This window comes from Gavialis gangeticus, unplaced genomic scaffold, assembly GCF_001723915.1.
Source record: "Gavialis gangeticus isolate Ggan-Ray unplaced genomic scaffold, GavGan_comp1, whole genome shotgun sequence".
Taxonomy (NCBI): domain Eukaryota; kingdom Metazoa; phylum Chordata; order Crocodylia; family Gavialidae; genus Gavialis; species Gavialis gangeticus.
Genome location: NW_017728996.1, coordinates 8,851,590 through 8,862,838, shown reverse-complemented (window position 1 = coordinate 8,862,838; position 11,249 = coordinate 8,851,590). Strand labels below are relative to the sequence as shown.

The 11,249-nt window shown below is 45.7% G+C and overlaps 1 protein-coding gene across 1 annotated transcript in view; it reads right to left on the bottom strand.

Annotated features, from left to right (window-relative positions):
* Window positions 1-11,249, bottom strand: part of ADAMTS17 (ADAM metallopeptidase with thrombospondin type 1 motif 17) — a gene marked incomplete at its 5' end in the record, with an annotated part of 298,045 nt that overhangs the window by 198,243 nt on the left and 88,553 nt on the right. The window contains one exon of the mRNA XM_019503813.1: window positions 3,062-3,167. Within this exon, the coding sequence (XP_019359358.1) occupies window positions 3,062-3,167 (106 nt within the window). The remainder of the gene's footprint in view (window positions 1-3,061; window positions 3,168-11,249) is intronic.

Sequence of the window (11,249 nt, the reverse complement as noted above, 5' to 3'; positions counted from 1 at the left end):
GGGGGGGGGGGGGCTCCAAATTGTCTATTTTTCCCCCCCATAGGGATGTTGACTTTAGTCCACATTGTCAGCATTTTAAACAATAATTTTGGAGTTTTGTATCAGGCCCTTGAAATATTTTTTTGGTTTTTCACTGTAAATCCCAGGATTCATTTGCTCAGCTGCAGTGTCTCACTCGGGAGATCCCTCACATCCTATGGCAAGGGTGGGCAAAATGTGGCCCGGGGGCTGGATGCGGCCTGCCAGGCCATTCTATCTGGCCCACGGGGCCCCTAAAATATTTAGAAAATTAATATTAATCTTTCCTGGGCTGCCCGTCGTGCAGCCCTCAACGGCTTGCCAAAACTCAGTAAGGGGCCCTCTGCCCAAAATAATTGCCCGCCCCGTGCTATAGACATCTTAGGGCAACCACAGTGTTGTAGATGAACTATATGACCTGCCCTTCCCTTCACCATGCTATACTAAAAGTATCAGCATTCGGACCATCCTGCTGTAGTTCAAGACTAGCACGTGGCTAACTGCTACAGGAAAACATGACGACAAACAAAATAAGCAAGGGTCTGATCTCCATTAAAGTAAATGGGAAGGTTCCTGTTGATTTTAAAGAGAGCAGGATCAGGCCTCAAATGCACAAAAGAAGGGATCAGATTTTGCAGCAAAAATCCAGGCCAGCAGATTTGGATGGAGGATGGTTTGCAACACATCATGGGTGGTGATAACAGACAGATGCGTGCCTGCTCCCTTACCTTTCCTTCCTTGCCACACTGAAGAGGCTGGAGGCCCAGGTGCCTTAGGCCCCAAGAGAGGCACCCAGGCCTTGTAGTTTGATGCAGATACCTACAGATCAATACTAAGCCTTTATATCATCACATTCAGTACTTCTTACAAGGCAGTACTTAGCCCTGCAGGGAACAGTGGCAAGCACTGCAGGGGTGGAGGAGGGTGGGCTCTTGCTCTTTGCTACAGATAAAATATTCTCCCCTCTCAGCCTTGTCTCATCCAAAAAATGAATCCTGACTTCCCTTAATGTTACCCGCAGGTTAATTTTATATTATGCTTGGAATCATTTCAACAGCTTGGCATGTGGTTAAAATAAAAGCAAAACCAAATGCCCTTCATTTCTCCTGCCGAAACCACCCTTGGTTTGGCTCATTTGACTCTGGTGTCATTCAAAGATGAATAGGAGCTTCATGTTCATCTTGTCATTTTTTGGTGGTAGCCTAAATAGCCTCCATGCAACTCCCAAATTAGATTTCTGAAGCCACACACTTCCATAAAACAATCACCTAGTATGCAGGCGGATGGGCCAGAAACTTAATATGATTTATCAGCTTTAGCTTAGCTATCAAATATTTGTTATTGTAGGGAGTGAGTATATAATAGGACTATAAACACAAGGAGGCTATCAGCATTCAGCCAAGAATTCCAAAACAGATGCTCTCTAAAGACCGCAAAAAATAGGATTTGATCAAAATACTCTTTCCATTACAAGAGCTGCTAGTTGTAAAAACGTCCTAAACATTGCATGGTGTAACTAAGACATGATGTGAACACAGCCATTTGAGTGGAGGAGGAGAAAGGCCTGTACCTTTGCATTTGTGTAGGTCGTACTGCACTTTGGAAGGCAGAGAATTCTGCCATCCTGCTTTGGACCCAACTCAAAGCGTGACTGTGAAAGCCTGAACAAATTACAATGTCTTTAGCCTCAAACAGAACAGCAGTGCAAGCAACTTGTAGTAACTGACTTTTTAAAATTAATCAAATTAGCCTGCGCCGCCCCCTCCAAGACACCAAACATTTACAAGCATCATGAACTTTCCTAGAATTTCCTAGTTTCCAGCATGCCACACTTTTTGTTTTTACAAAGGCTTGGTTTGTCTATGAATTGATCATCTTATCTGCAACTCGTCCAGAGACAGTGTTCAAAAGTTCCTTTAATTGGGACTGGCCTGATAAATCAGACGGTGCTATTTCTCTCCCTAGTCATATATGCACTTCTTGGATATTCACATTTTAAAATGAAGTTTCTGTGAATAATTTCAATCAAAGGTGACTTTGAAATTTGATTTCTGTCAATGCTCAAAGGTTAGCAAAAATCAACACCTCTAGACCCAACCATCATCAAAGCAAAGTCATTTCTTTAAGAGGAGACTGGACAAGCACCTGGCTGGAGTCATCTGACCCCAGCGCTCTTTCTGCCTGGGGCAGGGGGTCGGACTCAATGACCTACTGAGGTCCCTTCCAACCCTAAAAATCTATGAAAAAAACATCAAAGTCCTGAGCTGGAGCTGAACTTTGTGGCTGGGCCTTTCTCCAAGTCTTGGCCCAAATAAAAATTAGATCTGGGTACTCCTGGTTTTGGGAAAATATGGATCTGCATCTTTTTTTTTTTTTTTTGCTAGCTTGGGCCCATTATTATTCTTCCTATGTATTTTTTTGGTGATTCTACAGAGGGAACTTGCACTTTATTAAAAACGCTACAGGAAGCTGACAGCATCACAGGCACAATGCTCCTCTAACACAACAGGCTTCTCAGTTATTCTTGTGGCAGCTGAGTAGGTTGACAAAGTGTTGGGTGCTTAGCGCTGCTGGAAAAACAGGACTGGTTATTTGGGCACCTAGGAGCTTAACTTTAGGCATTGATTTCTGAAAGTCTTATCCTATGCATGCTTTAAAAGACAAAATCTGCTATTTTTAGGTATACTGGAAAAAATCTGAAGGAATTCCACAGGGTCACCAAAGTTATTCAGGAGTTGTCCCAAAATAACAAAAGCAGAATGGTCTGCAAAATATCCCCATCGTCCATTAGCTCAGCCAATGGGGTTTCTTTTTACTAGTTGTACAAGGGCCCTCATTTAAATGCAGGATTTAACAACAGGCGAAGGGTCAAACAAGGAAAATCCTGCATGCTGAAAGAGCTACTCCAGTAAATCCCCCAAACATCAGGCAATTCATCAACATGTCAGCTGAAGCCGAGTTAGGCATGACGGCAGTTATTCCGCCTGTAAGGCAAGGCACAGTTGCATCTGCACGTGGCTGGAATATCAGGATCACCACTTACTTGTGCCCAAGCTCATGAGCAATGGTAAATGCCAGATTGAGACCGTTGTCTTCTGCAAGAACACATTTCCTCTTGGCGCTGCATACACCTCCCAGGTAAGCGATCCCTGCAGCAGACAGAGAAAACATTCCCATTAGCACTAGCTAAGGGGCTCACACATTCAACACAGCCAGAGCAGTATGAAAACCAATAGACGAATTGGAAAATACTACAGCAATTTTTCAGGACCTCATCAGAGACCTACACGTACCCTCTGAGCTTCCAGCCTCGTTTTGATCCCATAGAAACAATCGAGTTTGGCACATTCGCTGTTGCGGCTTTCCTTAGGGAATATATTGTCATCATTAGCAGAGATCGGGGTGAGCTAGTCTACTAACAAAAGGATGCTGCTAGGGATCCTCAGCGGGTGGTGATGTGACGTTCTCCTCGCCTCCAGTATCATGCTGGAGAAAAGCCATGTACCAAAAAAAGCCAGACGCGCTTTTAAAAGGACTGAAGCTTGCTCTTTTTTGGCAAGGTATTCTTGCATTTAGTGAAGCGAGAGGGGCAGAGATGGGGGTGTTGATACACTAGGTGCAAAAAGGCTTAAGGTTAATAGAGATGGTAAAGTCATCTGTTGGTCTAAAGGAATTTAGGACTTGCCCCCGCCAGGGCTTACCCACCCAAGTGCATGAGCACTGGACTGGGCTCCCGAGATGCCAGCAGACCACATTTCTCATCATTCAACATGCAGCACTCCCAGTTAGGTCAATGGGGGATTTAAACAAAGACTAAGAATATGGCCAAATAGAGCCCCGGCTACGTGCAGAAAAGTTTTCCCGTGCTGCTGACTAGGCAAATCTCAAATGCCACGGGAACATTTCAAGGGTGTTTGCAAACTAGGATTTCCCAAGAAATACGCAGCAAACTGAATGCTGAAGATCAAACTACTAATTCAATTAGGACCTTATACAATGCTAGGAAAAAGAGGAAGTGCCAAGACCTTCAATAATTGCATTTTAATTTTTTCAAGGCCTTTTTTTTAAGCAGGAGACAAGGGATCTATTTAACATGCAATAAATGCCATTCCCACACAGAGGTGGCTTTGGGTTCAGCTGCCTTTAATACTTAAAGTAAAACAATGGCAGCAGCTGTGCTATAAAGGCAACATCATATATTTTTTTTTATCCCAGACCATCAGAGCTGACAGCATCTTTGTTTATCAGGACACAAATGGTGTAAAACTCCGTGATTAGGCTTGGAAAAAGTCCACTTTGGGTTCTTTTTTTATGACTTCTGATTAATAACATGGATATATTTCTTGTCCAGGGATCTAGGGTGGAACATAGGCCGGTGGGACAGACTTCAACTTTTGCATTAGCCGTTGGGATGGGGACAATGGGAACCTCAGCTATCCTGGCTCCACACAAGGAGGTGGGTGGGCTTGTAGGCCCACCCATGGGTAAAGCCCCTCCTAATTACAAGGATGGGCAGCAGGTCCTGGGGACCTCAGATGTTAATCATTGCTTATTCAATAGGCAATGACCATGTAAGTCCAGATTCACACCAAGTTTAAATCAACAGTCATACAGCGCTAAGTTTCCTCACATTGACGAGCGCTTTACTGAAGAGCCAGTCAATAGGGCTCCTTATGGGGCAGCGTGCTACACATGGGGGAACAGGGAGCTCGTGGGCCATCAAGTCCTATTCGCTGGCATTGCAACTAGCCATGGAATAAAACAATCATGCTCCATCCCATACCACTGTGGGGGTTTGTCCATCTTGGGTGGCTGCTCCAAGACCTTTAGGCTCTGAGCAGGAGAAACCAAGACCTTTATGCAATGAGCATGAGAAGCCGTTTTCTACTTTCTAGCCTACACTCAAAGTCAGGGAATGAAAAGCCATCGTAGAGAACTGACAGCTCAGTGCACGGATAGCAGATGACAGCGTCTGTTAAAGGTCTATGACTGCTGCTGATGGTCCCCCTCTGACGGTGCCTGTTAACGGTGGCAGAATATTTCTGGTTGATTTCTGAAGTTCACTGCATTAAGGCCCTTGCCACGTACCCTTTGGGCAACGTATAAATAATAATACCCTTGCTGGTTACAGGCTAATCTTTCCAGCCAAATTTGGGGTCAACCATTGGTGGGAACATATTCAGCACACAACGGGGCAGTTTGGGCAAATGGTAGTGTACTGTAAAACCAATAATAGAAGGGATGGGATTAAAGATGAACTGCAAGACCCTGGATTCAGGGAAAGAAAAATGTAAGAGCTCTGAGTTGAAGTCGGGGATGGAAAGGATCAATTAGGTGACCAGCCAATCTCCTCCTATTGCAGAGCTGGACTCAGGTCTCTTAAATATTCTCCCAGCATCTGAGGAGGAAAACTGGGTGCAAGCAGGGAGGAAAACTTTTGGCTACAGCTGCTTCTCAAACAGAAAGGAGGCTGTGCACACTGCTGCCTTACTGCATAGGTCCCTCTCTCTATGGGGACAAGGGACTAAAGAGTCCATATTACGGAGGGTTTGGGACCTTGTCCTTTCCCTCCCACAGACGTATGCGCACACACTCTCTCCTATAGAGCGAACACAGGGACCACCCGTGGACTGGGCTGCGTGCCATTCCCGATGTGTGCACCCCTTGTGTGACCTCCTCCTCCCACACGCACCACAGAGAAAGGCAACTGTTCTGCATGTGAGGCCCCCATACTTTGTCCTTAACAGAAAGGCCCTGAGGATCCTTCAGGCTCCTCTACCCATCAGTCTCACGTCTGCTCCAGTCCCCGGGGAAGGAGTTGGGCTTTGCAGGAGGACAAGCATATCAGTGAGCCATGCCTGGGGCAGCCAGAGAAAGGGAGCTATGGAGTTGAGGACAAGAAATTACCCTGCCAGTAGCTCTGCCTTTGCAGCCAGTGCACACAACTGCAGCAGATCACAACAGCTCCTTACAAAAAGGGCATGTGGGATTTCAAACGACTGTATCACCTGAGGAAGTACTCGGATACAGCGGAGCACGCTGCAAATTATTTAGACATCTAGTATAGTCACATGGAGAAAGACAAATGCATTGGCCAGGAGCAGAGCTCCAACGGTAGGAACAGTTGCACTTACCATGTTTGACCCTGACTCCATGAATTCAATGGCAAGACTATCAGTAGCTGCACTGGGACCAGTATTCCCCACCCTACCCTACCGGTTCAAAAGCCAGTGAAGGCAACAGAGAGATCTGTTATCATCAGTGGGGCTGGGATCAATCTGTGCATTAGCAACAGAAAATATTAAAGACAATGACACGGAGAGTCACACTGCAGAAGCAGCAGATGGGGACTTCCTACAATCCCCTAAGCAGGTAAGCATTCCCTCCCTTGCAATCCATGGCCAGAGGTATGTCTCCTCCCCTTCCCCTGTCCTCACTAATGCAAGGGTGGGGGATGCTCTAGAGCCACTTCCACCACACATTTTTCCAGTCCATCCAGGTCATTCTGGATCCTAGACCTGCCGTCCAGTGTTTGCAACTACACCCAAGTTGACGTCACCCACAAATTTGCTAAGCACGCATTCAATCCCATCAACTAAATCATTAATAAAGATACTAAACAATACCAGACCTCGGACAGACCCCTGGGGAACCCCACTTGATATCCCCTCCCAACTACGTGTTGGGCCACTGATGACTATTCGTTGAGCATGATGATCCAAACAGTTATCTATCCACCTTATAGTACTTTCATCTAGTTGTGGGAAACAGCTTCAAAATCCTTGCTAAAGTCAAAGCATATCGCATTCACGGCTCTCTCCCCACCCACAGAACCTGCCACCTCATCATAGAAGGAAATCAGGCTGGTCAAGCATGACTTGTTCTTGGTGAATCCATGCTGGCTATTCCTGATCACTTTTTTCCCTGCTAGGTGCTATAGCTTCCTTAAGGACCTGCTCCATGAGCTTTCCAGGTATCGAGGTCAGTCTGACTGGTCTGTAATTCTCTGGATCTTCCTCCTTCCTTTTCTGAAAGATGGGCACCATATTTGCCCTTTTCCAGTCATCCAGGACCTCACCCAACCTCCATGAGTCCCCAAAGAAAATAGCCAATGGCTCTGAAATTACTAAAATACTTTCAGTATCCTACAGTGCATCCCATCCAACCCTGCTGACATGAAAGCATCCATCTTCTCTAAGTAATCGCTAACCTTTTCTTCCACTACTCTAGGCTGTTTGTCTTCATCCCTATATTTACTGCCTCTGGCAGCTGCGCCTATTTGTGAAGACTGATATATAAAAAAATAAAAGCATTAAATACTTCAGCTTTCTCTGCATCATCAGTAACTAGGCTGCCTTCTGCATTCCTTAAGGGACCGATGGTTTATCGGCTCTTCCTCTTACTTTGACATATATGTCCTTGTATGAGAAGAAACCTAGAATTAAATTTAGGAGATGACAAGGTCATGGAAGGATACTGCTGCCAGAGGGATCGATGAGATGGCACAAAGTCCTCAAAACTTTGTGTAAGCTTGTCCACTAGCTTATCCTTAGCACTCTCAGGTAACCGAGACTGAGATATTGCAGTAAAGGGATTTCTAGGAAGATGTGAAACTACATGCAGTTTTTTTTGTCACCAAGTGATACAATTCCACTAAAATACACCGTTTCTAAATCTATTCCAAGGCCTTCATACCACTCCAGCAGTTGAAAGTTAGCCTCGCAGCAACAGGACCAGAATGATGGCATTATTTAAAGATCAGACAGTCTTACGTTCAAAACCCATATCTGGATTCTGTACCATTAATCATCTAGTTTTCCATCTTGGGTACAAAAACTATGTCTTCTCATGTTAGATAAAAATATACCACAACTCTCTGGAATGTGTGTTGCATGAGAAGGTCACTGCAAAGCGATGGGGAAAACTGTATCTAAACCTCTGTGATCAGCCACAAAGGGAAGCTGACTCAGTTTAAAATGATTCAAGCTTGACTTTCTCGCAGATAAACTTCATAAAAAGTGACTGCTGTGCTGGCACACTGATGGAAGGGGACATGGGGCGATGCGGTCCAAAAGAAAAGTCCACACAGGTTTTTGCAACCAGTTAAAGGCTCAGTTTCAGCTGCAAGCCTCAAACAACAGTTCTTCATTATGCTCAAAGACCATTTAGCAATCCTACTCTCCGCTGGAAGCAATTGGCAATAGCACTGTTATATGCTACTTTGCCTTGTTACTAGACGGTGGAAAATGAGAGAATTGCCAGTGTTTAAAAAATATGGAACACAGAAATAGCTGAAAAGGGGACCAACCTGGCTCATATGGAGAGATCTGAAAGATATAGTTTCGTTTAGTTATCTTATTTTGAGTGTTCAGTTATTTTATTTTGAGTGTTCTCAATATTCAACATGGTTTCCTTGTTGCTATTATCTAACATCAGTAGTGGCCAACGTTTCCAAACTTGGCGACCTAACGTAACGTTGCTGTCGGTGTTATTCAGCGTGTTCATTACAATACCGTTCTGGGACTGATCAAGACCAGGGCATTACTGTGTGATGAAGCCTATAAAAGTAGATAGAGCAGCAGACAGTACAATGACAGGCACCCATCTCAGTGTTATACACCTACGTACAAGGCTGGATTTGCAGAGGCACTGAACGTTCACAGAACTCAAAGCCTTTTGGGAGCATTGATATTTCAAATAATAGAAAAAAAAAAGTTCAACATTGTAACTGAAAATGGGTTAAAAACACTATCTGGCTTGTTCTGTGGCTCTAAATCTCCAGGCTGGGTGTTTAAGCAAACATATTTAAGAATTTGGGCCAATATAATACAAGCCCTTACACCGATTCATAAATGATTAAAGCAAAAATTCTTTATTCTATAAATACATCTGAGGCTGGGAAAATGCAAACAGTAACATTTCCCTCTAGCAGAGGACTGTAAAACTCATCTGGCCCCGCGGGCCAGATGACTGGCAGGGGACCGGTCCATGGGCTGGATTGGACCAGTCCCACATCCCCCAGCATACCAGACACGGTGCCGCTCCAGCCAGGCTGGGAACCGTGCATGTGCTGTGGGTCCCAGAGCTGCTGGGACGGGCGTTGTGTGTGGCACAGTCTAACTGGGGGTGCGCAGCACAGATCCCACCTACCCTGACCAGGTCGTGCTACATGCAGTGCCCATTCTGGGAACCAAGCCACAATCAGTGCCCACTTCTGCTAGCCTGGCACCTGTGCTGTGCAAGATAAACAGACACCCTTGAGATTTAGAGCCACAGAACTAGACAGATAGTATTTCTAAATCCATTTTTTGTTGAAGTGGCTCCGTACCCTGTAAGGACCCTGGAGCAACACCAGGGGCCAGGTGGTGGGGCCCCTCAGACCACATCCAGCCCAGGGGCGGTATGTTTGACACCGCAGCCCTAGCACATATACTGCTGTACGTACGTAAATGAAAGAAATCGTGGTGTTGGAGTCGGTACAGTTCAGGGCTTCGGTTTGGATGGATGCAAACAGAGGTTACATTACGCCACCAAAGGCTTTGAACCTTCTGAGCTCCCAAAATTACCACAGCCTGGAAATACCATGCACTCTGGCTTCCTTGCGCCTTTCCTGGCACGTTTGTCTATAAAGTGTAAATCTACTCAGCCTTCTGCCTGACGTCAAGCTAACACGGCCAGCTACTTCTTTATGCCACGGCTCAGAGTAGGAATACTCCTAAGTAGAGGATCTCACCGCTTGGCATCCCTGCACCTGGCCGTGCCTGGGAGACGGAGGCGTGTGAAAATGAAAAACCAGGAAGAAATAAAACAAGTCATACTTTCTTTTACACCTCGCCCTGCTCAGATGCAAGGATGGGGATCAGTTCTGGATGCGAGGAAGGGATTCTTATTTTACCCAAACCAGCTCTCTTGCCCCCTCAAACAGGAGCAGTGCTAAGGGGAGAGGAAAGCCAAGCGCTAGTTTGAAGCATGAGTGTAATTCCCCCTCCCGGGAGGAACTGCATAATGACGGCATGGAACTGCTGACCACGGGCTTAGACGCAAAGCTCCCCACATGCAACTGTGTAAACTCTGGTTTATCCAGAAAGTTGTCAAATGTCAGCTGCTGGCCCTTTGCTGGCAATGTCTCCAAGGGGAATGACTACATTGCTCCTACCGGCTCAGTCAGGCAGCTAGGACGCTGCATATTTGCCAAGAGGAGGTCAAGTTCTGGTGCGCTCACCTCCATTTAATCCTACAGTAATATACGCTGGGCTTGTAGCTAACAGCTAGGGAGGGAACGAACAATGAGCTGTCCCAGCGAGCAAACTGCCCCGGTACACCCAACACGGCGACATCTGATTTGCAATTGCTCTCATGTCTTAGCATTTTGGTGCCCTGCTCTCCTTCCAATACCACGATCTTCCTTTATAAAATCTATAAAGATTGCTTTCGTGTTTTAAGGTACTTACCACTCGAATGAACGCTTTAAAGCTCAAATCAGAGCTTTTCAGCAAGCGTCAAACATGTGTTCGAATGCGCAGAGCCAGTCCTCTGCTCCCCACCGTTTCTATTCAGGGGTGTTATTTTAAACACCCTCCCATGGTTATTCTCTTTGCGAGACTCCCACCCTGCCAGATATGCACTCCAGACCAGTAGACTGGACAACGATTTCTTGAAAACTGGAAGTGTGATGGTGGTGCTTAGTAAGAAAGAGAGCAACAAATAGGACCTTCTCCATTATGTAAGGCAGCCTGCAACTCAGTACAGGCCAGGCAGCTGCAATGCTGTCACTGTGCTGTCCCGTTTTGATCCCTGGGGACCATCCAAAAGGGGATAAAGAGCCTATGTTCTTCATTTTATGAGGCTGTGCTCACTTGAAGCCAGACATGCCAGGTGAGTGGCACAGATTAATTTGGCTTAGTTCTGGTTAGTCATTTAGATGTCAACGTCTCTTATCCCTGCAGTAACAACGCGGTTTCCATTACGGCTCAGCGTTCACATACGGAAACTGTTTTGCTTAGCAACAGCTTTCATTGTCACTGCAGTTAATGAAAACCACACTGGAAACAATACCAGCCGTTATGAATCAGAAGTACAGAAATTATAATGCAAACTTCCAATGCACAGGAGAGGGCCACAGTCGGGTAGGAAAACAAGAAACTCATGCCAAACGCCATCCCCGCAGCAAGTTGCAAAGCTCCAAAGAGACCAAATGCAACTCAGGCAACCAGATTTTGGGAGGGGGGGGG